This window comes from Tiliqua scincoides, chromosome 1 (genome assembly GCF_035046505.1).
Source record: "Tiliqua scincoides isolate rTilSci1 chromosome 1, rTilSci1.hap2, whole genome shotgun sequence".
NCBI classification, from domain to species: domain Eukaryota; kingdom Metazoa; phylum Chordata; class Lepidosauria; order Squamata; family Scincidae; genus Tiliqua; species Tiliqua scincoides.
The window spans coordinates 39,443,275-39,467,969 of record NC_089821.1 but is presented as its reverse complement, the minus strand read 5'-3'; the positions used below and the strand labels follow the sequence as shown (position 1 = coordinate 39,467,969).

Sequence of the window (24,695 nt, the reverse complement as noted above, 5' to 3'; positions counted from 1 at the left end):
GATGTCTGGTAACAGAAGCTTCCCATTTAATGAAATATGAACAGCATACCCTTCTGCTTGGAGACATTGAATTTGTTTCCAAGAGAGCTTCTGGATGAAGTGCATGAGTGTTTTGAGTGTCTGATGCGCTGATACAGATCATTTTTACATCTGCAAGGCCCATGGAAGGACAGCTGATCTTCGTGCTGATGGCTCATGCTCCAAATGACAGATCAAGGTCTAGCAGAATTAGCACAGGTGGTGAATGCCACATGAGCACAATTGTGCAAAACAACCATATCAGCCGGTACCATTTTCTTAGGATACGTTTCTTTCCTATCTTTGTGATTTAGTGCTGCAAATATATACCTGGTTGATGTAAGGAAACAAAACCTGTTGTTTAGGAATTGAATTTTGAAATTCCAGACACATACATATAAAAAGATACACATTAACATATGAAACTATTGCTTCATGTGGCCCAGTTCTGGGGAAGAGATAGTGAAACTAATCAAATTGTGAATGAACTAAGACAGTGGTTCTCAAACATTTAGCATGAGGACCCACTTCTTAGAATGAGAATCTGTCAGGACCCACTGGAAACGATGTCATGATCAGAAGCGACAACATCAAGCAGGAAAATTTTTTAACAATCCTAGGCTCCAATTCTACCCACTCTTACCCAGGAGTAAGTCCCATTTACTATCATTGTAAAAGCATATAGATAGTAGCCTGTTAAAAGTATAGATGTTTTACATTTCTCCAAATGCAGTCACATACCATGGTATCATCAACTCTAATCTATTAAAAATAAAATATTGAAATGAATGGGGAGCCACCTGAAATTGTCTCGCAACCCACCTAGGGAGTGAACTAAGGGCATGATCCTATGCATGTCTACTTAGGAGTAAGTCTGTGTTCAATGGTGCTTATTCACAGGAAAATGCGCATAGGATTGTAACCTAAGTGCCCCATCCTGTCCTCCACCACATTATAGCCTGCAGCAGTGCTAACAGAGACTGTGCTTCATGTTATGGTTGTGGGATGATTGGAAAACCTACAAATATTTTGCTTTTTTAAGAAAGGAAAAAGGTAAAAAAATGATTTGCCCCAATAGGTTGCCCAAATGCCTATGGATTTCCTTGGACATATGCCAACCATTTTGCTGGCTGGCTGGCTGAAAAATGGGGGATGAGAATCAACATGCTATACTAATGCCAGATCCACCCCCTCCCTCCCTGTCACACCCCCAAGTTCCTCCACAAATTATCTCTGTTACTACCCTCTCCACCCATGGCCTGCCCTGCCACCAATTTTTGGTGCCCGCAAAACCTCCCGGATGCCATGCAGCCCACATTTGCAACTGTGGCCCAGCAGCAGCATGCAACTGCAGCCTGGCCTTTGCACTGCCATAAAGGACTTTGTGCTGACTGAATGCTAGTTCCAGCACCTCAAGGCCTCAGGAAGATTGGGGATCTTGTGTGAATGAACAATACAAATGATAGTGGAAAATGAAACACATTTATTTCACATTCCTGTCTCTTAATAAGAATTTTGAATCAAAATGGATACTTTTAGGCATGCAGTCTTCCATCTTTTTTTGTGCCACAACCCCAACAAATAAATAAAGCATGAGACTGGCGACCCACTGCTGATCCCAGGACCCATTCTGCCCCACCCCTTATTTCCCCCAACTCTTAGGTCTTCAGAACAACCCTGTGAGGTAGACCTCTGAGCAGGGCCAGCCTTAGGAGCTATGGGGCAAGACAGCGAGAAGGGACTGTGCAGGATTATATCAAGAACTCAGCTTTGACAAGACAGTACCATTACTGGATTGGATTCAAGCCCTCTCTTACATAAGCTTTTAAAGGCTGACCCCCCCAAATAAGGCTTCGCAACCCCATTAGGGTCATGACCCATAGGATGAAGAACACAGTTTTAGGCAATCCTTCTATACTCAACTCGGTATTCATTGTCCAAGAATGGAACTCTTTGTGTGTGAGATGTCAAGTTAATGTTCTCTTACAAATCACGGTAGGTATTTGACCTGAAGACCTTCTTGCTGTCATAGTATGATATTACCACTGCCATGTTTATCTATTAGCTGTTGCCCATGCTCTGCAGATTTAATATTAACAATGAACAAAAAGATTAAATTCTATGCAACTACTGTTTTCTAGTAGAGTAGCCAAGGAATTATCCAGCCCATGGAAATTTACACCTGTCTGAAAAATGAGGAACGTAATGAACTAAAGTGAAAGGTTAATTATATCAAATTATATTTTGCCTAACCTGCAATCATTGTATCATAATATAAATTTCTCTAACAACCTAATTCTAAGCCAAGCAATACTTGACCCGTACTGTATCTAGTACTGGAAGGAGCAAGCTGAAGGTCCCCTCAAGGTACAGGGTAAAGCCCTATATTGCATAATGGGACTACTTAGATCAGTGCCTGCTAAATGACCAGTGCAAGTCTGACAAGCACTGTGTCAGGTTTCAAGCCCAGAAGGGGCAAGAGGATTCAGCATGCACCAGTGCCACCAATCCCATCCCTTCCTGGTCTGATCTGCCAGTCTTCACCTTTTCCCCTTTAACCCCCTCTCCCAGTCCCTGCACTGCTCAGCCAGAGCTTGCCTGGGTGCTCTATCAGGGTTCTCTATCAGGATCCAGTGCCAGAGGGATGGTTCAGGCTTTCCCGCTGGTGCTGCTTACTTGCAGACTGTTGAGGACTGCTTTACAGTGCTTTTGTGGCACGTATAGCATTGTGCAGTGTCTTAAAACCCATGATCAGCGACTAGATCCCATGCTTCCTGTAAGTATACACACACCTAGTTCTCAATGAAGTGCTAGGTCTGCTTCTTGGCTGTTCCACTTCAGATTCCAGGTGCTCACATGATTGAAATGTCTTCTACACAAACACACAAAAAATAATCCACAAAGACTCTAAATGTCAAAGGGTTCTTGCTCAGCTGAATAGCAGAGCTGAGAGGGGAGGGGGGGAGGGCTGTAAGTGCCATAGGGCTCCGAAATCCGCTGTGTAAGCTGCCCCTCCCTCACTCCCAAAGCCTGTCTGGGGGTGAAAGCAACGTGGAGAAGATGCCTGTGTTGTTTTCACTCCTCAAAATGGCCCTGAGAGCAAGGGCAGCTTACATGGTGAGTTTCAGAGCTGTGTGGCACATACAACTCTGCCCCCTCCCCACTGACTCTGCTACTGGTTCAGCCTAACGTATTTTCTATATGCAGGGGATTTTTTTAGTATGATGTAGCATTTAATCACAGACCAACCAAACCTCCCCCCCCCACCCGAAATGGCGCAGCTAGACACAGGTTTACTATTTCAGTGAGCTGTATGCTGGACTCTAGGGGTGGAAAAAACTTCAGTCAAAGTTCAGGCTCTTCATGTGGAGCTTCTGTGCCCTGCAGTACATCCACAAAAAAGAGCCTGAACTTTGGCTGAAGTGTTTTCCACCCCTAGAGTCCAGCATACAGCTCACTGAAATAGTAAACCTGTAACCAGCTGCGCCATCTCTTTCTTCCTCATGGTCCCTCCCCTTCCCCCAACCATTTGGGGTGGGGGAAGAGGAGGGAACATGAGGAAGAAAGAGAGAGGCTGGTTAAGAGAGAGGGCTGTAGCTCAGTGATGGAGCACACGTGTAGAAGGCCCCAGGTTCAATCTCTGCTACCTCCAGTTAAGTCAGAGAAAATGTCTGTTTGCAACCCTGGAGAGTTACAGCCAGTCAGTGTCAACAAGACAGCTAGATGGATCGATGTTCTGACTCAGTATACAACCAGGGTGACCAGATACTATGGAGAACAGCGTGCCTGTACCTTCAACTACTGTGTAGAAGAGGGAATTTTGGCAGGTGCAGCTCAACATGGATGGGTTTAAAAAGTTGCACCTGCCAAAATTCCTTCTTCTATACAATGGTTAAAGGTACAGGCACTCTAAAACCTCTATTATAATGTGAGTAGTCTGCATGGGAATGACCTACACACTAGTAACTAACTAAAATGTTTGTACAAGGCAACATGCTGCGATCCTTCATCAGACCTGGTGGCAGGGGAAATGATGCTTGAAGCACTGCAAAAATTCCTCTGCACCCCTCCCTTGCTTCAGTCCCCGTCCCCCCGCTTGTCCAGATTACATGTATACTTGGGTATCCTTTGCATCGCTCATAGATTTTTGTCTCAGGATGTATACAATTTTGATAAGCTGACACCATCTGGTATGCTGGTCCCAACCTGAACTATTTGGAATTGTCATCCTCCAATTAAGTGAATCCTCCAATTAAGTGAGATTTTTCCATGGCTCTTAGTCAAGAAGTAATCTTATATTGTTGCAAGACAGCGAAAATTATCCTAAACAAAAGTCCATCACTTCCTGTCTGGTTTATATATAGCTCTATGGCCCCTGTTTTATTACGTAAACTGCTGACCAATCTAAATGAGTAGTGAGCCAATGTCTTAAAGTAATGTTTAACCTTAAATAAAAAAAGAACCTTGTCAGATAAAAAGGGTATGGACTGTGGCATTCCTTCTTTTCCCGATGGTTCTTTCACAAAGGCCTTGAATTTTTTTTTCTTTGACAAGTCAGCCAATAATCACATGGGAAGTACCAACAAGCCTTGTTTAGTCCTGTTTCGAAACGGATTCCTTGAGTTCATATGACATCTGAAGAATCTGCTGGATTTTATTTCTCCTTTTAAAGATTGTCATTGTGAAATCATGGAGAGGTATCTCTCCCTTTGGAGAATCAGTCTCTAAGTAAATAAGGAACAAATTCAATCTCCGAGAGGCTCAACGATAAGCACCATGACCAACTTTATACCCCCAGATGTGAAAAATTTTGTCGCCTGGGACTATGTTGTCTTTGCAGCACTTTTTCTTATTTCTTCTGGAATAGGGGTCTTTTTTGCAATCAAAGAGAGGAAAAAGAGGAGTTCCAGTGACTTTTTAGTTGGTGGCAGGCAGATGACTTGCGGACCAGTAGCCCTGTCTCTCACTGCTAGTTTCATGTCTGCAGTGACAGTACTGGGGACACCAGCTGAGGTGTATCGCCATGGGGGATCCTTCATTCTGTTCTTCATTGCCTATACATTTGTCATCATCTTTACCTCTGAACTCTTCTTACCTGTATTCTATAGATCTGGAATCACAAGCACATATGAGGTAAGGTTTTCTTTTTTAACACATATAAACACTGTAATCTTGACTACAGAAATAGGAAAGTGTGTTAACATTGGTCACGGCAATTAACAGATATACATATTGGGAACTTTGAGTGTGCTTTCAGTTATAGTCAACAGTCAACAAAACCTTTATTTGGCATAAACATTTGATAGGTGAGAACTCTGTACAGAAATCGTAGAGAGTATAAACCTAAATAGTACACAAATATATGTATAAGTGCACACCTATGTGTACAGACAGATACAACATACATTACATTTTACAAACAAACATGAATTATTTAAAAGACAGAAACAGTCAGTTACTCTGCGGATCTTGCCAGAATGTAGCCTACTCAGTGATTACCTGGTACAGAAAGCTTGGCTCGAATCAGGATACTCAAATTTAAGAACTGTGCGACTGAGAGGGTTGTATGTTCTACAGCTTTCAGTTATAATTTGAGCTTTCAACTTGTAATTTCAACTTTTCAGTTGAAAAGTCTTTTTATTGGTTAACAGCAGAATCCTATGCATGCCTACTGAGAAATAAGTTCCATTGTGTTCCATGGGATTTATTCCCAGGATATATAGGATGGTTGACTGAGATGATTGGAGATTAATAATGAGATTATTGAAGATTAATGATGTTCCTATATTTTACATGTGAAATATGTGGTAACCTCTTCCTGAGCTTTCTAGATACCACTGGATATAAATCAAAATCAGCTAATCAATTGGTCCATTCAATATAGATGATCACCTCAATTAATAAAAGGACCCCAGTCAATAATAATAAATCAATAATATTTCATTAAGTGCTCCTCATATATCACATTGGTGAGCCTCAAATATAAAGTATGCGAGTATTAAAATCCTCCTTGCAGCTGGGGGCTGAGATTGAGAAACAGTGGATTGCCCTAAGGTTACTGAGGGCCCAATCTTATCTGGATGTTGCATTGTGAGAACTCATGTTCCGGCAATGCGAGGCCCTGTGCAGTGACTCAGAAGCTGGCCCAGTTTCATGCACTTTTGGGCCACTATCCTAAATGGGCAGCAGCACAGTTTGTTCTGCAATAGCTCTTAGATATATGTTGGCAATGGAGACGTATTTTGGGTGCGGAGGGGGAAGGCAGAGGGAGGGTGGATTGCACCAGGATCCTATCCCCTTTTTCCCAGGCCACTCCACCCCTTTTCTCTATTTGAACTTATGCCAAATAGGTCAAAGGAGACCCATAGGCAATTGGACAATTACTGGGGAGTAAGGGTCCAATCCTATCCAACTTTCCAGTGCTGGTGCAGCCACAATGCAGCCCTGAGGCAAGGGGACAAACATTCCCTTACCTTGAGGAGGCTTCTATTCTGCCTACCTATTGCAGGATGCAGTGCATATCCCATTGGTATGGCTACAGCAGTGCTAGAAAGTTGGATAGGATTGGGTCCTAAGTAAAAAAATACTTCCTGCAGGCTGTTTGATTGCCCCTCTCCATTGGATGTGGCACACACTCCATTAGCACAGCTGCAGTGACCTTAATAATGGAGGGTAAGATTGGGCTGTGAGTGACATTATGGTTCAGCTGCGAACTAGGAATGTCCAGTTTATATACTTAAAACCTGTTCTGCAACAGCTGTGGAATGCATTGAATTCATAGGATGGAGCACAGTTAATATGCCCAACTTCTAGTTTTTCTTCTTGTGTCTGTAGCAGTTTTTTTTTGCACAGGATGAACATGACTATCTTGTGAACCTGAAACCTGAAATGTGGTGTGCTTGCACAAGCCTCCTCATGCTGGGCTGAGTGGTGACATGCACATTCACAGTTTCTTCTTGTAATGCATGAATCAACCCAGAGAACTGGCATGGATGACGAAAAGGGTGATTACCAGGAAGGTGGACAATTCAGTGGCAATTCAGCATTTGAGATTCAGGGAATCGTGGCTGCCTATGGATAATAGGTACTTCTTATTGGTGATCTAACTGTTTCTGAAGACAGTATAGACAACAGTACTCTTCAGGACAGTTGAATGAACTAAAATGCTAATCTCTATAGAGTGTGCAGTCATAGCAACCTGGATCTAACCAAGGACATCAGTTAGTTTGAGGACAGTAGATTTCATCAAACGTTCATGAATGTGTCAGTTTAATTATTTGATGCTGGAGCATACACATTCATGTGCATTTAAGAGCAAAAATGGTTGACTAACCTGGAAGTAGCAAGTATTAAAACTTCAACAATCTAACAATACCAGAAAAAATAAACAGAACACTACAATTAAAATGCGGTCTGTCATTTGTGAACTATACACCTGAAATGGTTCATGAGGCAAAAAGAAGATTTTCCAAACTGATCTATTTTTTTTTTACTCCAAAGTACAAGATGTGGATTGTGAAATGACCAAGGGTCACAGGAGATAGCAGAGTGAAATGCTTTTATCTTTTTGATGTCTGATCTTGCAGTTCACTTGAAGCTGCTTGGAGCCCTGTCCAAATAAATGTCTATAAAGTTGTCAAGTTTCAAAGAAAAGAAAAGTATCCCTTTGTGTCTCTGAATTGCTACTTCAAGAGCATTACTGTTGGGGACAAGCCAGGACATCAATGGCATACAGTACTTGGATAAAGAGAAATATAAAGCAAAAAGGCAAGGAATCTTGAGACAGAGAACTGGTAGAGACTTGGGGAAGGTCAAAGCTGCACAAAGTACAGAGCAACTGAAGGTACAGTTTGGTACTGGATTGATACCAGTGCGACATCTTTCATAAGCCCTAGTAATGCTGGGGTGGCCCTTTGCAGCAACACCAACAGCATCCATGGAAATCCTGATATGCGGATTTCATCACCCGCAGAGCAGCATATTTACAATGGAAAGATATTGGTATGACATCAGTGCAACATCTGTGCATCATCATCATTATTAGGTCCATGCAATATTGGTGTTAACATCTGTGCGTCATGAATTGGTATAAAGTCCAAGCAGCCAAATCACTGCATCCATCTATCCGCAATGTCAGTGGCCAAAGAACTGCTGCCAGGGTGAACAGAGAAGGGAGTAGGGACACGTGTGTTGGCCTCACACGCACACCATACTTTTTGCTTCAGTATTTGCGCCTGCTGACATGGCCATCAGTATGCTTGTCCCCCCGCCACTCCCCACCATATACCGTGGCTGCAGAGAACAGGGGGCTCATGATCACTGAGGAGTCACCCCCTCCACAGAACCTAAGATGTCATAGAAAGAGGATGCTACCTTGGGAGGAGAGAGGCCCCTCCCACTGCCGCATCGCACCCTGAGGACCAACACAGGGCTCTGGATCTGGTGGAGCTGAGCTCTGCCAGCCCCACCCATTCCTGCCCTGCTCCCTCCCCCCTGCCATGCCTGCTCCCCACCCTCTGCCCACTGTGGAATGCCTCCTCCCTGCCTCCCCTCATGCCCCCACTCACCTCTCCGCTGCTTGGCGGTCCAGGCGAGCAGCTGGGCAGCAGACTGTGGGGCCATGCCAGAGTTGGCCAAGCATGGGCTCATGCTGGGCTAGCTCCAGCCCTGAGCCCATGGTAAGGCTCACAAACGTGCCTTACAGCACTGGGTCTGTGGTAAGGCTCATAAACGTGTCTTATGGCACGTTTGTGACAGTGCATACCAGCAGTGAGCCGCCATGCAAGTCTCACAAGTGGGCCCTAAATCAGCAACCTCGCTGACCCTGCTTCAAACACTACTATGAATGATTGGCCCCATGTGATCTCGTATGTAAAGAGGGGGAATAGTTGTAATATTTAGACCTCACTGACTTTGCTGAACTTAGATCTTACTGAATTCTATTCCCACTTATCAATGGGAATTCTATACCCACTTATCAATGAGTTCCACTAAAGTCAATGTAACTTATTTCTGAATAGACATGCTTAGACTGTGAATGTGAATGCAAGTACCAATGGCTACCCTAAGACACCGTCTCATGCATGTGCTTTTGTGCATCTCTGCTTGTTCTCACAGGGCACATGGTGAAGTGCCATGCGTATTGTGCCACATAATGACTTCTATGCTAAATAAAATTACATTTTGAGGGGTTTATTTGAACACAGCACATCTATCTGATTTGCATTATCCCTTCCTGAGCCCTCTAAGTTTCTGTTTCTGAATGAGTGTTCATAAGAGCAATGTCACACTCATTGCCAGGTGTAGTTGGTAAATGAGATGTAATCAGTAATCCAGATATGTTTTTATTATTATATTTATCCCTTTCCCTAGTATTTGGAGTTAAGGTTTAACAAGCCTGTTCGCATTGCTGCAACGCTGATTTATATCCTGCAAACGGTAAGACATGTCAGTATGTATGTGTGACAAAAACCCTGGTTACCAAACAGTTTGTGGGTTAGTGGCTCTCCTGTCGACAGTGGTGTATCTTGAGAAAATAGTGCCCACAACAAACACTGAAATTGCGCCTCTGTCCAAACAGATCTATTTGTCAGCACCCTGAACAGTCCTGTAAAAAAAATGATTCCCTTTCCTTCTACCACTGTGCATTTGCAACACTTCTGTTTCAGGTATATGGAAATGCCTTGAATTTTTTCTGCAGGCATTAACCTCTTTTTGGATGTCCCCTGAAACTGGTGCAAAAATGCACCATTAACTGTGATATGGAAATGCACTATTGGTAGAATATGGGTAAATCTGCACCTGGCACCCCCCCTTCAAGTGGCACCCAGGGCAGATGTTCCCACTTGCCACTTCCTAGATACGCCACTACTTGTCTGTGAGGAGCTTCTCTGCAAAGGACTTCCCCATTCTCTTCTAGGAAACACTGGACACATGCAACACAAAATATGTGCATGGAATGTTTCCCTCTCTCAGAAGAGGATGGTAAGCTCTTTCACATTCAGGAATCGGGGCCATTACCTGGAAACAAATCCCTTTGATTCCTCCCTCACTGCATTTTACATATAGTACTTGAGCTTCATAGGATTGTGGCATCTCAGTGTTTTATTTACTGCAATGAAAATACAAGCAGTTCATTTATTTCCAACTTATTTCAGATTTTCAAAATGTTCTAGTTGACTATAGTATAAGTCCAGACTTTCCTTGCTTAATGGTTGCTATGGAATTCTGCACATATATGCACATTTTTGCTTGAAATGTAGATATTTAATAGTTCAGCTCAATTTTCCCCAAAAGGTAGTGGACCTTTCTGAATTCACACATTTCCTCAGAAATCCTCCTTTTCCTCTTTAACAATGTAGTGAAAGCGCTGGTTTCACTTATCGCTAATGCAGATAATGGTTCATTCACTTCAGTGCCAGGCATACGACAAGAATTTTATTTTTTAAAAGATTTATTCTGAGAAGAAGTATTGCCACTTGTCTCAGTATAGCCCCTGAAATTATTTGCACATCATGTGCTATTAAGGGAACATCCTTCTCGTCTCTTTGAATTGCCTGGGAACTTCTGATGCTCTTCCTTGTCAATGGCAAGAAGATCTACTAGAAAGAATAAAAGAAAAATCATCTTGGTCATAAACTGCCTGGAGAGAATGGGGACTCTCTGTTGCCTCAGCATAAAGTTAACTGGCTTTTTTCTGTAGAGGACCTGGGATATATGCATAGGCAGGGAACTATTTTCCCCCCTAAAGCAGTGACTCCCAAACTATGAGGCACAGCTCCAAAGGGAGCTGCAGGGTACACAGGAGAGTCACAGGATGTCCCCAGTGTTCTCTTCCCAGGTGCTGCCATCTTGGATCACACAAGATTGCATGCTATTCTCGTGAATCTCCCAAGAATAGTGCAAGATCTCGCTTGATCCAAGATAGTGGTGCCCAGGAAGAGGGCAGCATGGAAGAAGGGAGCTGTAACACTAGAAAATTTGAGAACCTCTGCCCTAAAGTACTCCATCCACCAAATTCATTCCATATGTTCAGTGGCAGCATCAGCACAGATTAGCATTTTTGCTAGAAATTACTCACCTTGCTAACTTTTAGGTGAGTCTGTGGAAAAGTCCATGGAATAAGGATTTTGTATTCTTAAAATTAGAGTGCTTGTACAATTTTGGGCAATGGTTTGCCCATTACACAAAGTTTAAGAAAGTGGAGAGAGTTGCATTATGCTAATTTAATGATCAGAATATAGCCCAAATTAGAAGACTGATTGTTAAGCAATTCAAATGGACTCTCACAGATTCCTGTCAATCCTTTAAAATGTCGTGGAAAACAGAATATAATGCTTCATTGCAAGAATAGTGACCATTTGCCCAGTGGGAAGAAAGTTTAGGTTGCTGGTAGTCTGGCCATAATAAAAAACTATCCAGTTTATGGTACCACAGTGAGGTACCATAATCCAGGGAGTCCAGTTCATGGCACCAGCATAGTCCCAGGTGCTAAGTGTCCAACAGTTTACAAGGGAAACAGAACACAGAGGAGGTCAGGACCATGGATGGTTCCAAGGCTAGGCCAGATACAGCAAGCAAGGCAATGTTGTTCTACCTTAGCAGCAGTGTAAAGCAGACAGAAGGTTTAAGAACCTGCTGAGGAATGCAAAGCGGCTAGCTCTTTCCTTCCCCCTGAGAAGGCTGCTGTTTGAAGAGTCCTCACCTTATTCTGCAGCTTTTGATTCTAGTGGTTCGGGGCGGAAGGGGTTGAACTGTTGTCTGCCTGCATATTCCTTAGATTAGACTTCAGAATTGGAAGAAGGTAGAACTGTGTCCTCTAGCCATGGGAAGCTGAGCCCAATTCAAGGGGTTCCCCTTGCCTTGGAAGTTCCTAAATAGGTGAGTCCTAGGATCTGTGTGGAGGTAATTCCCTCCACCGAATCCATATTCTCCTCAGATTCAGTTACTTCATTACCCAAGTACAATGGTTCCTGGGTCTGTGACAGAAAAAAAGATACTGTAATGCTGAAGATGTTGGGACACGGTGAGATGGGCTGTTACACCAGAATGAGGAAACCTGATAAGAAAGAGTGGGTGTGCATGCATGAATACATGTTCTCATTTGTGTAGGGCCTACCTGGTCCTTGTGGGAGAATGCCAGGAGAATAGGATGTGTAATTTCTTTGTGGAATCCCAGAATATAAACGTCCTTTTATTTCTTTTCCATCTCCTTTTATTTTGTCTTTTCTTTGGACAGTCCTGTAGTTTGAATCTATTTAGTAGATTTTTCAGGCCTGTTCCTTTTAAATTCTTTCTGCTTTTTCACAGATTCTTTACACTGGAGTGGTAGTCTACGCTCCTGCTCTGGCCCTCAATCAAGGTGAGTTCGGAGGCCAAGACACCCAGCTTTGCCAATTATTTTTGTCACAATACAAGAAGTAAAGGAGAAACATAAAACCCGAACACTTTGGAAAAAGATTTTGTGATCTCCTGTTACCTGCCCATTTGGCAGTCGTCCACCTTCCTATCGCTTTGCAGGATTATTTATTTGCCCCGTTTTCCTTCAGCTAAAAAGTAACCAGAGATTATGTGTGCTCAACAGTTTCTCAAGGATTTGGCGGACTATACAGTTTGGGGTAATGATCCAAGACCATGATGTGTACTTTGACAGGTTTCATTCTTCCACTCTTCTATTTTAATGTCATCTGTCATGTGAACAGACCAAATATGAGATTTCAATGGCCTGTAAAGCAGAATGACCTTTGAAGCAAAATGGTCTTCAGTTGCTGTTTCAGTTGTCTGCCTGCATGACAACTTGGGGTTTCAGTTGCAGTGCTGGCAGGCACTTTCTGCCTGCACTAGAGTAGCACATTTGTGAAGCTCTAAGCCGGTACAGCAACAGCTACGCTGGAGTAGAATAAGTATAGGATTGTGCTGTGAATGTAATAATTATATAAACATGTATGCACGTGTATTAAAAATGGTGTGTATATCAACCACGTATCAAAAAGCAAAATGTAGCTCTTACCCAAGAGATTGGATAGTTACTTCTAAGTGTCATCCTTTTGAATTTCTGAATATGGGGAGAAAAATCAACATAGAACTTTAAGCTGTATGTATTCATCTAGGATCCACATGGAAGAACCATATAAATAGATCTGCCAAAGGGGGATCTGCACAAGTGTCTTGAATACCATCTTCTACCCTGTGCTTTCTGGCAATCCTCTTGTGAAACTGGTGGGGGCATTCAAAAACAACTGGTGATATCATCTGGGGAAGGTGTCTTGAGTTCAGAAAAATACAAAAAAAAATCTCACTGAGTAATTAATAATAATTTGCAAGGACGTATGGAAAAATAACCAGTCAGCAGTGAAAAGGAAAAAGTCATGGATGTCTTGCTGGAAACCATCCATCTTAGATATTGTGATTCCTTTCAATGAACTATACCTAATGTGATTTCCTTTGGCTTTGCAGTGACTGGGTTTGATCTCTGGGGCTCAGTATTTGCAACAGGGATTGTTTGTACCTTCTACTGCACCCTGGTATGTACTTCCTACTTGGCAAACAGATAGACTATGCAAATAAATAGTTTTACTCCAAAAGTGCTTGAAAGTGTCTGTCAGGGTCTCCCTGACTTACCTGGGGGGGGGGGGAACAGGCTGCTTGCAGGGTGAAAGGGGGGCTCAAGGCAAGGAGGAGGTAAGCCCCGAGGCCAGCTGTGGGAGGAATACTGGCCAGGAGAGCCAGGAAAGGGAGCAGGAGGGAAGAGCACAAGCCTTTTAGCTCTCCCATGGAGGAAGGGGAAGGGTCTGGAGGGGCCGGTCACCAGCATAAAGCCTCACCAGGCCAGGCAAGATGGCAGTCTGGGTTAGGCCGCCAGCAGGAGCAGAAGTTGGCCTGCCTGCAAGCCAGGACTTGCTGAAGCCCCAGAAGCCCCAGCAGATGGGGAGAAGGAAAGGGTGACACAACCCCCTCCCCCCACACTCCTTGCTGAGGCCCCGGTGGCTGGGTCATTGCTCCTGGAGATGGAATCTCCAATGCCCCACTGCTACCTCACAAAACTGGGAGGGTCCCCCACAACCCAGGACCCCACAGTGTTGATCGCCATTAACTTTTATATTAGTAAACATAAGGATTCAGAGTCATGTGGCAGTTCTGTACTTTTCTGTGCAGTAAAACAACTTTATTTTCTCATTCCATCATTTGTTTTCAAAGGATTCCTGAGAAAGTGTAAGGCCAAGGCCAAAGTTCCTCAGATAAGCAAGAAATAACGGCAATTCGTCTTCAAATCTCTGATTAGGAAATAACTGGCTATCTTGAATGACATGCCTCTTCCCGTAATCTAAAGCAGAGCAATCAAATTTTGTACGGATTAGTTTATTTATCTACGTGTTAGCCTTACTGGTAACATTTTTGAGTAACAAAATGCAGGCAAGTTTACTCCGGCAGGCTATATTTCCTTTCCATGATACTGCCTGGTTGCATTTCTTGGACTAGCAAAATAGTATGTGGATGAGAATGAATTTTCAGATGGCCATTGAAATTCATGTCCCCATCGACATGCACATGAAATGCACTGCCCCCAACTAATCCTGCATGAGTACTACTGGATTGAAAGTCCTGCCGTGTGGTTCTGATGGGCACAGTAATGGCCTAAGCAGCATAGCAAGTCAGGAGGCTTCTGTCTGGATGGCTGTTTGTTCCCCCACCCTGAAACAGCAATAGACTGGGATAGCAATAGCCATGAACTGGCCTGAGAACATGCACAGAAGAATAGAAGATAGGAATGGTTCATGACAGGGCTGGCCTTAGGGCAATTTGGCGAAATTGGGCCCTGCGCTTGGAGGGGCCCTGCACTGGGGCAGTGAGCAGAGTGTCTGCAGCCACAGTCAGCACTTTGCTCCATAGCTCTCTGGCATAGAATTTTCCATACCAAGGCATCATGAGGACAGCATAGTGAGCGAAGCATTATTGCTGGACTGCCCTCTCTTCCTCCCACTACTGGGTCCAACTGGCTTGAAACTGGCCTACTTGGAAGCAGTTGGCAATCATGTTGCTGCAGGGTGTCTTGCAGCTGCCAGTCATCCTGGTAAGGCTATGGGGGGCCCCCAACAAAAATATTTTGTGTTGGGCCCCACAGTTCCTAAGGCCAGCCCTAATTCATGAACATTTTCAGGGCTTTGAAACTATACCTTTTGCAACAAAAATCAAACTCATGAACATGCAGCAGCACAGTTTCCCCCACCCCTTCCTTCCTTCACATAATTCAGGGGTGCCCAAACCCTGGCCCCGGGGCCACTTGCGGCCCTCGAGGACTCCCAAGCTGGCCCTCGGGGAGCTCCCAGTCTCCAATGAGCCTCTGGCCCTCCGGAGACTTGCTGGAGCCCACGCTGGCCTGATGCAACTGCTCTCAGTGTGAGACGGCAACTGTTTGACCTCTCGCGTGAACTGCGGGATGAGGGCTACCTCCACTGCTTGCTGTTTCACATCTGTGATGCAGCAGTGGTAGCAAAGGAAAGGCTGGCCTTGCTTTGTGCAAGGCCTTTTATAGGCCATGAGCTATTGCAAGACTTTCATTCATTCATATAAGTTCCATCTCTAATGTATTCATTTATGTAAATTTATTCAACTTTGAAATTTAAATTAATTATTTTTCCTGGCCCCTGTCACAGTGTCAGAGAGATGATGTGGCCCTCCTGCCAAAAAGTCTGGACACCCCTGACATAACTAATACCCAAGAAAATAGGACCTTCCTACAGTTTTAAGCTTTAAACCTTCTTCTTGTGGTGTCTACTTGAACATGCTCAAAATGAAGGCAAATACATCCCTTCTCCCTTCTTTTGTCTTAGGGAGGATTAAAAGCTGTTGTCTGGACTGATGCCTTCCAGCTGGTTGTCATGCTGATTGGGTTCTTAACAGTTTTGATCCAAGGAAGTCTTCAGAATGGGGGGCCTGCAAACATTTGGGAGAATGCCAAGAATGGATCACGCCTCACTGTCTTTGAGTAAGCAGACTGGTACCTTGTGCCAAGACCAAAGTTTGTGAAACAGGAAGTGCCTTCACATTTCAGGATGAGACAAAACTCTGTGACAAAAAGCATTTTATCTCATCCTTTTGAGAGGAAGAGGTTGAACCACAGTCAGGGTGAGAATGCTTGAATGGGGAAGGTGGCTGTTTCCTCCAAGAAAGAAGCCCCCACATAAAGGGGGTGTGGTATTAGGAGAGGATCTGCTGCAAGTTATATGTATTAATTTAAATAAATTGTGGTCCATTTACATTCCAAACCACTTCTGTCTTGTATGAAGGTAATCCTTCATGTTGGGGTATGAAGGTGAAGGAGGTTTACAGATTGAACCCCAGACCAATAATTGAGGCTGAGGGGTGACAACATAGCTCAGTAATGTAGGGCAGGCAATTGGCCACAGAGCACAACAGCAGCAACAATAAAACAAAAACACAGGGAATGGACACAAGGTATAATCAGAAAGAAGGTGAAAGTACTGTGTATCTAAAGGGAAATAAGGCACTGGTAGTTAGAAAATAATAGATCATGTCCACGGTAGGTAAGCAGCAGTTTTTCAAACCTGCAGACTTGGAACTGCGAGAGGTAAAACACGAGGTATAAATGCAAATAATAAATAAATGTTGGGAAGGTTGTAGAAACTTAAGTCAGGAGAAATGAAACATTAAACAAAGGCAGTGATAAAGGGAGAAAAAATGCTTCCAGTTACTCCAAATTAGCACTAAGCTTTAACAATAGTTTTTAGTAATATGCCAAGCTTTGAAGTAGAGTCACACAAATGTTTGTGGAAAAAATAATAAAATGGAGAAGGAAAAAGGATTTTTCAAAACTAGAAACTGTTGGGATACGGATACTAAAAACAGATGACTGTGTAGAAGTGTCAGTAGGCTGAGGGAAACTGAGGGAGTTAGTGGCTTATGCATATAAAGCAGAACTTTAAGAAGGTCAGAAAACTGCCAAAAGTGAAGAAGGAGGAGGTATGCATGTGGCCCTTTTCAGAGCCAAGCAGAGGAATTGTTGCAAGAGGAGTCAGGTGTGGTCTGGAAAGAATAACAAAGGTAAAAAGAAGAAAGGGTTTGAAACAGAATGCTGGACTAGAGAAACCTTTGACCCAGTAGGGTTCCCATTATGTTAACAGAGTTCATGCTGTTGAAACTTATGAAACCCAGTCCTATGCACGGGACATAAATCCCAGTAAGTTCAATAGCATTTAATCTGCATACATTTGGATATTGTATGTATGTTAGTACATGCTTGTCTATTTCACTCTTGTTTTCTTAGGCTGCCTTTTTACTCAAAGTAAGTCTCACTGTGTTTAATGTGGCTTGATCCTGAGTAAGTATGCTCAGGATTGTAGCCTTTATATTATGGCTGTAATCCTATACACACTTTCTTGGGAGTAAGCCCCACTGAACCCAATGGGACTTAATTTTGAGTAGCCACACACAGGATTGTGCAGGACCTTTATGTTAACTTTATTAGTTAACACATGTTAACTAAATAAAGTAAACATAACTTTATTATGTTAACGAATAAAGTTAACATAAAAGTAACTTACAGCACAATCCTATGCAAGGCTATTCAAAATTAAGTCTCATTGGGTTCAATGGGGGTTCAGTGTGCTATATTTCTATGAAAAATAGTATATAAATAATGCAAAGACCAAATGGTGAATTCATTCCATTTTTTCCAGAATACAGGGAAGACTGGATCTGTGAATTGGGTAGCCCTATTTGCATCCTAAGATTTTAGTCCTGCATGTGACGAGGCTTAAACTCTGTTGAAGTAAATGGGATTTTAGCTGCTGGACTGTGTACATAATTGTAGCCTACCTATGTTTAAGAATAAATATATAGGAGCTAATCCAAGTACCTCATTTGTGTAGCTTTGATGTTGATCCCCTGAGACGTCATACATTTTGGACAATTGCAGTAGGAGGAACATTTACATGGCTAGGAATATATGGAGTTAACCAGTCTACAATTCAAAGATGCATCTCCTGCAAATCAGAGAAACATGCCAAGCTGTAAGTAGTCATCAAATATTGCCTTATACTGGGACATAACTAAATGGACAAGTTTTTGAAAAATCTATCTCATTTTTTCCTGTATCCACTGTACCTGTATTAATGTTAGTAACTGCAAACAATCCCAGAAAGAATATTCAGTGTTTGGAACTACCCATAAAAGAAAGAATTTTGATCATCCTTATAGCAAATGCAAGACAGAGAAGCCAAGTTCAAAAGCAGACCAGGGATTATGAACCTCATGTCATTTTATTATGTATCACATGTACATCAACCGTATTATCCAGAGTCAAATTGAAGACTGCAGAGATAGCTCATTGTTAGAGACTGGCTATAGTTCTCTATTAGAATTCATAGATTTATGGCCTGATCCTATCATGGGCCAGCCATTAGCACTCAGGGTTGCTGATGCAGCAGTTGCTGCATCTTGCAGACCGGCTGGAGACCAGGAAGAGGTAAGGAATGAAACTTGTACTAACCTCTTCTGCTGCTCCATGGTCCCCATAAGACTCTTCAGAGCTATGCCAGCTCTTTTGCTGACATAGCCTTGAGGAACCTTCTGGGGCTTTATCTGTGCCAGGAGGAGGATATATAATTTGACATGCACCAGTGCCACCGAGATCTGCTCATTCGCAGCCCAATCTGCCCCATCCCACAAACAATGCCAGCGTACTGTGTGGACAGGATTGGGTGCTTTGATTTGTGTAATCAAAATACTTTTTTTTTCTTTAAATACTATGTTTTATGTGTCAGCAACAAGTTTATTTTCATAGGTTTTACACAGGTGCTTCATGCAGAAAATCCAGTTTGATCAATAGTCCTACATCCTAACAAGCGCCTGTATATGTTGAGGAACCCTGAATTGTCTTTGGCTCCCACCCCAACACCTATGTAAAGGTGTTCAAGCATATAAACTTTATATGTTTACAGGGTGACACCCATTTACAATCAATACAATGGCAGAAAAAAGTGTGGAGCCAATCTTGGCGAAAGGTCACCAATAACTTTTTGGACACGTACTGAAACACAAGCAGCAAATGAGAATGACTGTTGTATTGGATTACTCAAATTGGATTCTTTTTTTCTTCTCTAGTGCACTTTATCTTAATTTAGTGGGACTTTGGGTCATCCTTGTATGTGCAGTCTTTTGTGGTTTGGTGATGTATACCCATTTTAGGAGCTGCGACCCATGGACTGCTGGCTTTATTTCAGCACCTGATCAGGTATGGAAACCAATCAGACATATAAAGAGGAAGTTATTGATTTATTGTCTGGACCATCAACACAACATAGTTTCATTAATAAACTAGAGGTGGTGGTGGGAATAAGTCTGTGTGCATGAGATTTCTGAAATGCATATGTAGAATCCTGGATTTCCAGTGGTACAGGATGGTAATCAAAATATTCCCACATCAATATGGAGTTTATTATCTGTATCAGGGTAAAGTTGGGTGTTCAGTTGGTAAGAATGAGAGGTGAAGAAATCAAGTCATCACTTTCTTCGGTAATTCCCATTGTCTAACCTTGGTCAACTCCAAGTCAGTCAGACCTTAAGTAATCCAGAGACAAGGACCCAGGGATAGTGATTGACAAGATGTTCTTTGGACATTTCCCACATACATTTCATAGTGTGAGGAAGGGAGAGTGAATCAGGCATGTATTCTTTCATTTGCATAATTCAACTGTTTACCCTGAAATGCACACTGAAGTGCTCACCGTGGAACTATGTTTTGAGGTTACTATCCTGACCTTTCATTCCTTTTCCCCCCACAGCTGATGCCGTATTTTGTTATGATAATCTTTTCTTCAGTTCCTGGACTTCCGGGATTATTTGTTGCATGTGCATTCAGTGGAACACTCAGGTCTGTACATAACTGGGTTGGTTCTAGTCACGTCTAATCTGCTATGCTGGTTTTCATGGAGGCAAATCAAAAGAGAGCATCGCAGGAGAACTAAGTGTTGCTCAGAGCACCACAACTGAAAATGCTGCATCATTCCTCTCTACTTTGGTTCTGCAGTGAAATGCTGCAGAGCTTTGTCTTGTCTGTGTACAATGAGTAAGGCACAGAGGCTGTAAAGAACTCTGGTAGACAGATGTTCCAACCCTTTCTAAACCTATTAGAAAACCACAGTATGGAAGAAAATAACATGCTAATTCACAATAATAGGAAAATGTGTCTTGAGAAGCCTCTTCTTCTCACTCCCATCAGCTTTGTTGGAAGGTATTGTATCACTCAGGCAAATGAAAACCTAATCAATATCAGTGGAAGATTTTTTTTTTTCTGTTTAAAATAGCATGCAGATGAGGAGGACACAATGGCAGTGAAACTGTTTAGGGAAACTGTTTAGGGAAAACCCTTACATCTCCCCCTTAATGATTCTACACTGTATCCCAGGACTTCTCAAACTTTTTAGCACCGGGACCCACTTTTTAGAATCACAAAGTATTGAACCCATTAGAAGTGATGTCATGTTCAGATGTGACATCATCAAGCAGGAAATTTTTATCACCTTTATGACAAAATCAAATCAAGCAATTAATTAAAAGTTTACAATAAGTATAAGTTTAAAAATATTTTTCAGATAGAGAACTCTCCTAATGCTCCCAAGCAGTTGGTGATCTGTTTAAAAATAATTCCCCAAACAGCCCAAAGACTGCAATTCTATCCACAATTACCTGTGAGTAAGCCCCATTGACTATCATGGTTAAAAGCATATACATAGTAGCCTATTAAAGTACAGATATGTAACATTTTCCCAAATGCAGTCACATACCATGGGAGCATCAAGTCTCATAAATTAAAAATAAAATTTGCATTGAAATGAATGGGGACCCACTTAAACTTGGTTTGCAACCTACCTAGTGGGTCTCAACCCACAGTTTGAAAAACACTGCTCTAGCCACTATTTAGAAAAAAAATGACAAACCACCCACCAGGCTTATTGTGTGCTTAGAGACATGTCCAACTAGCCCAGCGGTTTTCAAACTCTCAGGGAGAGTTTGAACCACAATAAGTCTTGGTGGGGTGGGGGCATCACGTCACTAATGGGGCTGCAGGGACTGGGATGGACTCACCAGTCCCTGCAATAGCCATCCTGGAGTGCTGGGAGCCCTGTGCAAGCATCTGCAGGGCTCCCCAGGTCATCGAAAGTAAAAGTGGAGCGATCGCACTCCACTTCTGCAAAACAGGCTTTTAGAAACCTGGGAAGCCCTGCAGGCACTCAGCAGGATGGCTGCTGCAAGGCTGGTGAGTTCATCCCATTCCCTACAATCTCCTTGCCTCCTCCCTGCCCCTTAAGGGGGCAGAGGCCAGGGCCTTCAGGCTGGGGCGTCGCAACAACCCAGTTTGAAAATCACTGAACTAGCCCCTTACTGAATTTTGAACATTGTTCTCTATGGCTTTGATCCAGAGTGGCATCATGAACAGAAAGTAGTTTCTATAGCAGGGCTTTCTCACACCCACTAGAACTCCCTGTGCCATATGAAAAGACCATTCTGAGGGTCAGGAGATCCTCTGAAATAGCGTGGAATATAATATAGCAACCTGCTTAGGAGAGAGAAATCAGGTAGGGCTACCTTCTTCTCACGTGAGGTACCCTTGCACAATTGCCACCAATTCCTCCTCCTACTGCAATTCTTGATATGACATCCCATGATATCCTGGAAGGTCAAAAAACCTATGGGAGTGTTTTTGGGGTTTTTTTTGGTAGGCAAAGGGGATTGCAGGAGTGAGGATGGGGTGGGATAGCCCCACTGTATGAGATAATTCCTATTATTTATTTTTCACATTTTTATACTACCCTTCCTCCAAAGAGCTCAGGACAGTGTACACAGCTGCTCCCCTCCTTTTGTCCTCACAACAACCCTGTGAGGTAGGTGAGGCTAAGAGAAAGTGACTGGCCCAAGGTCATCCAGGAAGTTTCATGGCTAAGGGGGGATTTGAACCTGAATCTTCCAGGTCTGTCCACCTCCCAAACCACTACACCACCCTGGCTCTTTCATGCAACTCTGGATCCAGGTCTATAATTTACAGAATGTTTTGTAACTATCTCTGTAATAAAAAAGGGGGGGGAAGAGAGATGTAAATATTTTACATAAATAAAAATAAGTGCACAAATATAGGTTTTGGATTTGCCAGTCTCACTATGCACCCACACACAACTCACTTGCAGCACTCCCGGCTGCTAAAAATGGAGCCAGTTGTTCTTTGTATCAGTGCACTCCATTTTGGGACCAGTCATGACTGGGGCAAGGAAGAAATGCTTACATTGTGCATGTTTTCCTTTGCAGCACTGTGGCTGCAAGTATAAACGCTCTGGCAACGGTGACGTATGAAGATTTTGTCAAGTACTGCTTTCCGAAACTGTCCGAACGTACGAGCACATGGATCAGCAAAGGCTTATGTAGGTACTGTGGATGGATTTTGCTCAATTGTAAGACCACAAATCTGTTACTGTGTTTCTGTGAGCAGGGCCTAGAAGAGGGGGGTAAAGGGGGTAATTTTACCCGAGTCCAGGGTCAAAAGGGGGGCCCAGGAGCCAAAGGAGGGACCCAGAAATTTCCTGGAATCTTACATTTTCCTATCTACTCAGATCTGTTGCCCACACAGGATGCTGGGGACACTACCACGGGCATGCAGCTGCAGCTACTGGCAAGCCATATATGCTGGGCCAAGGAATGCATATATGACACTCCTTAACACAGTGTCAGATCTGGGAAGGATACTGGCCTGCTACAGTAACTTGTGGATCTGCTTACCATAAAGGAGTGTAGAGGAGCTCAGGGACACAGCTGAGGGGCGACAGCTGCTGCAGAAACACGTTTTGGTGCAAACAGGACACTTTCCATTCTATTCTGAGCCCAAATAGGATGATGCTCATTTTCTGCATGATTTTCTATCTTTAAAAGACTTTAGAGAGACTTAGGAGTGTGTCTGGTTTTCCATATTACTGTATCTAGCTGCCAATGCCACCTGGGTGGGCAGAGCTGGGCTCCAAAGATTTATCCAGCTGTCTCCACCCTCCCCCCATCCTGTTTTGTCCCCCACCCCATTCTGCTCTCCAGCCACCACCCTCCCTCACTCTGTTTGACCCTCCCCCTTTGGAAAGGGGCCCAAAATAAACTTTGTATCCCCTGATAAAACTCCTCTCAGTGGCCCTGTCTGTGAGGCTTGAGAATGTTGAGTTGCAGGGTCAAGGGAGCAAATTTCCTTAGGCCAGTGTTATATAAACTGTGCAGCGTGAGCCGCACAGTTTAGGGCAGTGCCAGGAACTCACAGGGAAGGCGTGGGATGTCCTCTCGCAGCGATACAGTCACACCCCTGGGCGGAATACGAGCCCTTCTGCGCTTTTTTTTAAAGCATAAGAAACGGGAGTTGCTCGGCTGCGAGAGTGGCTGCTGCCGCCCCGCCCTCTTCTCCCTCCACTCGAGGCTGCTGCCTTCTGTGTTCTCTGCATGTTGTTTCCAACCCTCATCTGGCAAGTACCGAGCTTGATCAGCTTGCAGTCCTTAACCCTCACTGATCCTTGTCTGGTTGGTTCCTAGTTCCCAGCCTGGGATTGCTTTTCATCAAAGTGAAATCTCTCTTTTCAGCCCCCTCCCTCTTCCACTCCCTCCTTTCGATCTCCAAACCTTCCGCATTCCTTCCCCTCCCCAAATAAAACGCTTCCTATTTTACCAGTCACCAGGGGGTCTTAAAGTTGCTTCCATGCAGTTGGCAAAGGGGGGGGGGGGAGAGAAGCACACACTTTATTTGGCCAGGAGCAGAAAAAGGGTACTGTTTTGAAAGTGATTTATTAATCCTGTTGTTTGGCTGAAGAGGAAAGGCTGTATTTTAAAAGTGATGAATCTTGCTATTTGAAGGGAATACTTATCAGTCATTGATGAAGTGATTGCCAGCCCAATCCTATCCACACTTTCCTGGGAGTAAGCCCCATTGACTCTAATGGGACTTACTTCTGAGTAGACATGCATAGGCTTGAGCTGTGCATCTCCTAGTATAGGAGACAAATCAGCTTCCTAACCAAACCCTTATCAGCTCTGATATATTTTCATGGTCTATTTTTGTTTTCCAGCTGCAGGAAAAGTTTAATTTCATTAAATTAATAAAGGGTTCAATCCTATCCAAGGTGAATGGGAGAAATGACTAGTTGGATTGGGGTCCACAGGGGTATGTGTGTGTGTGTGTGTGTAATGTTGGTCAGACTGGTTGTTCACAAAGTTCATTTGATAAAACAATTCTATTGGTATGCTTACAAAGTTTAAAAAAATGAGTCCTCCTGGACCAGACAAAATCTACCTACTCCAGCATCCTGTCTCCAACAGTGATCAGCAGCTGATCATTTATAAAGCATGTATATTGCTGTGTATTAATAATATATTTTGAAGATCTGCATTTAATTAATGATATGATTAATATAATTAATATTAATATAGTTAATATATATTTAATATTTAATATGATAATATTAGCAGTATTTAAGCGCTATCTAAAAAGCGGTATATAAATACTGTTAATAATAATAAAATATAATATAATATTATATTTAATATATTTAAAATAGTTCATATTTCTGGCCATTGTATTGGCAACCTTCAGTCTTGCAAGACTATGGTATCACGCTCTGAATGGCCACTTCCTGTTTAAT

At 43.0% G+C, this 24,695-nt stretch overlaps 1 protein-coding gene across 1 annotated transcript in view; it reads left to right on the top strand.

The window, feature by feature from the left end:
• Positions 1–4,794: 4,794 nt before the first annotated feature.
• The window catches only part of SLC5A12 (solute carrier family 5 member 12), a 30,687-nt gene continuing 10,786 nt past the window's right edge, over positions 4,795–24,695 (top strand). The window contains exons 1-9 of the mRNA XM_066633222.1: positions 4,795–5,151; positions 9,391–9,456; positions 12,328–12,379; positions 13,474–13,541; positions 15,849–16,003; positions 17,907–18,047; positions 19,141–19,270; positions 19,821–19,909; positions 22,339–22,451. Of these exons, the coding sequence (XP_066489319.1) occupies positions 4,795–5,151; positions 9,391–9,456; positions 12,328–12,379; positions 13,474–13,541; positions 15,849–16,003; positions 17,907–18,047; positions 19,141–19,270; positions 19,821–19,909; positions 22,339–22,451 (1,171 nt within the window). The remainder of the gene's footprint in view (positions 5,152–9,390; positions 9,457–12,327; positions 12,380–13,473; positions 13,542–15,848; positions 16,004–17,906; positions 18,048–19,140; positions 19,271–19,820; positions 19,910–22,338; positions 22,452–24,695) is intronic.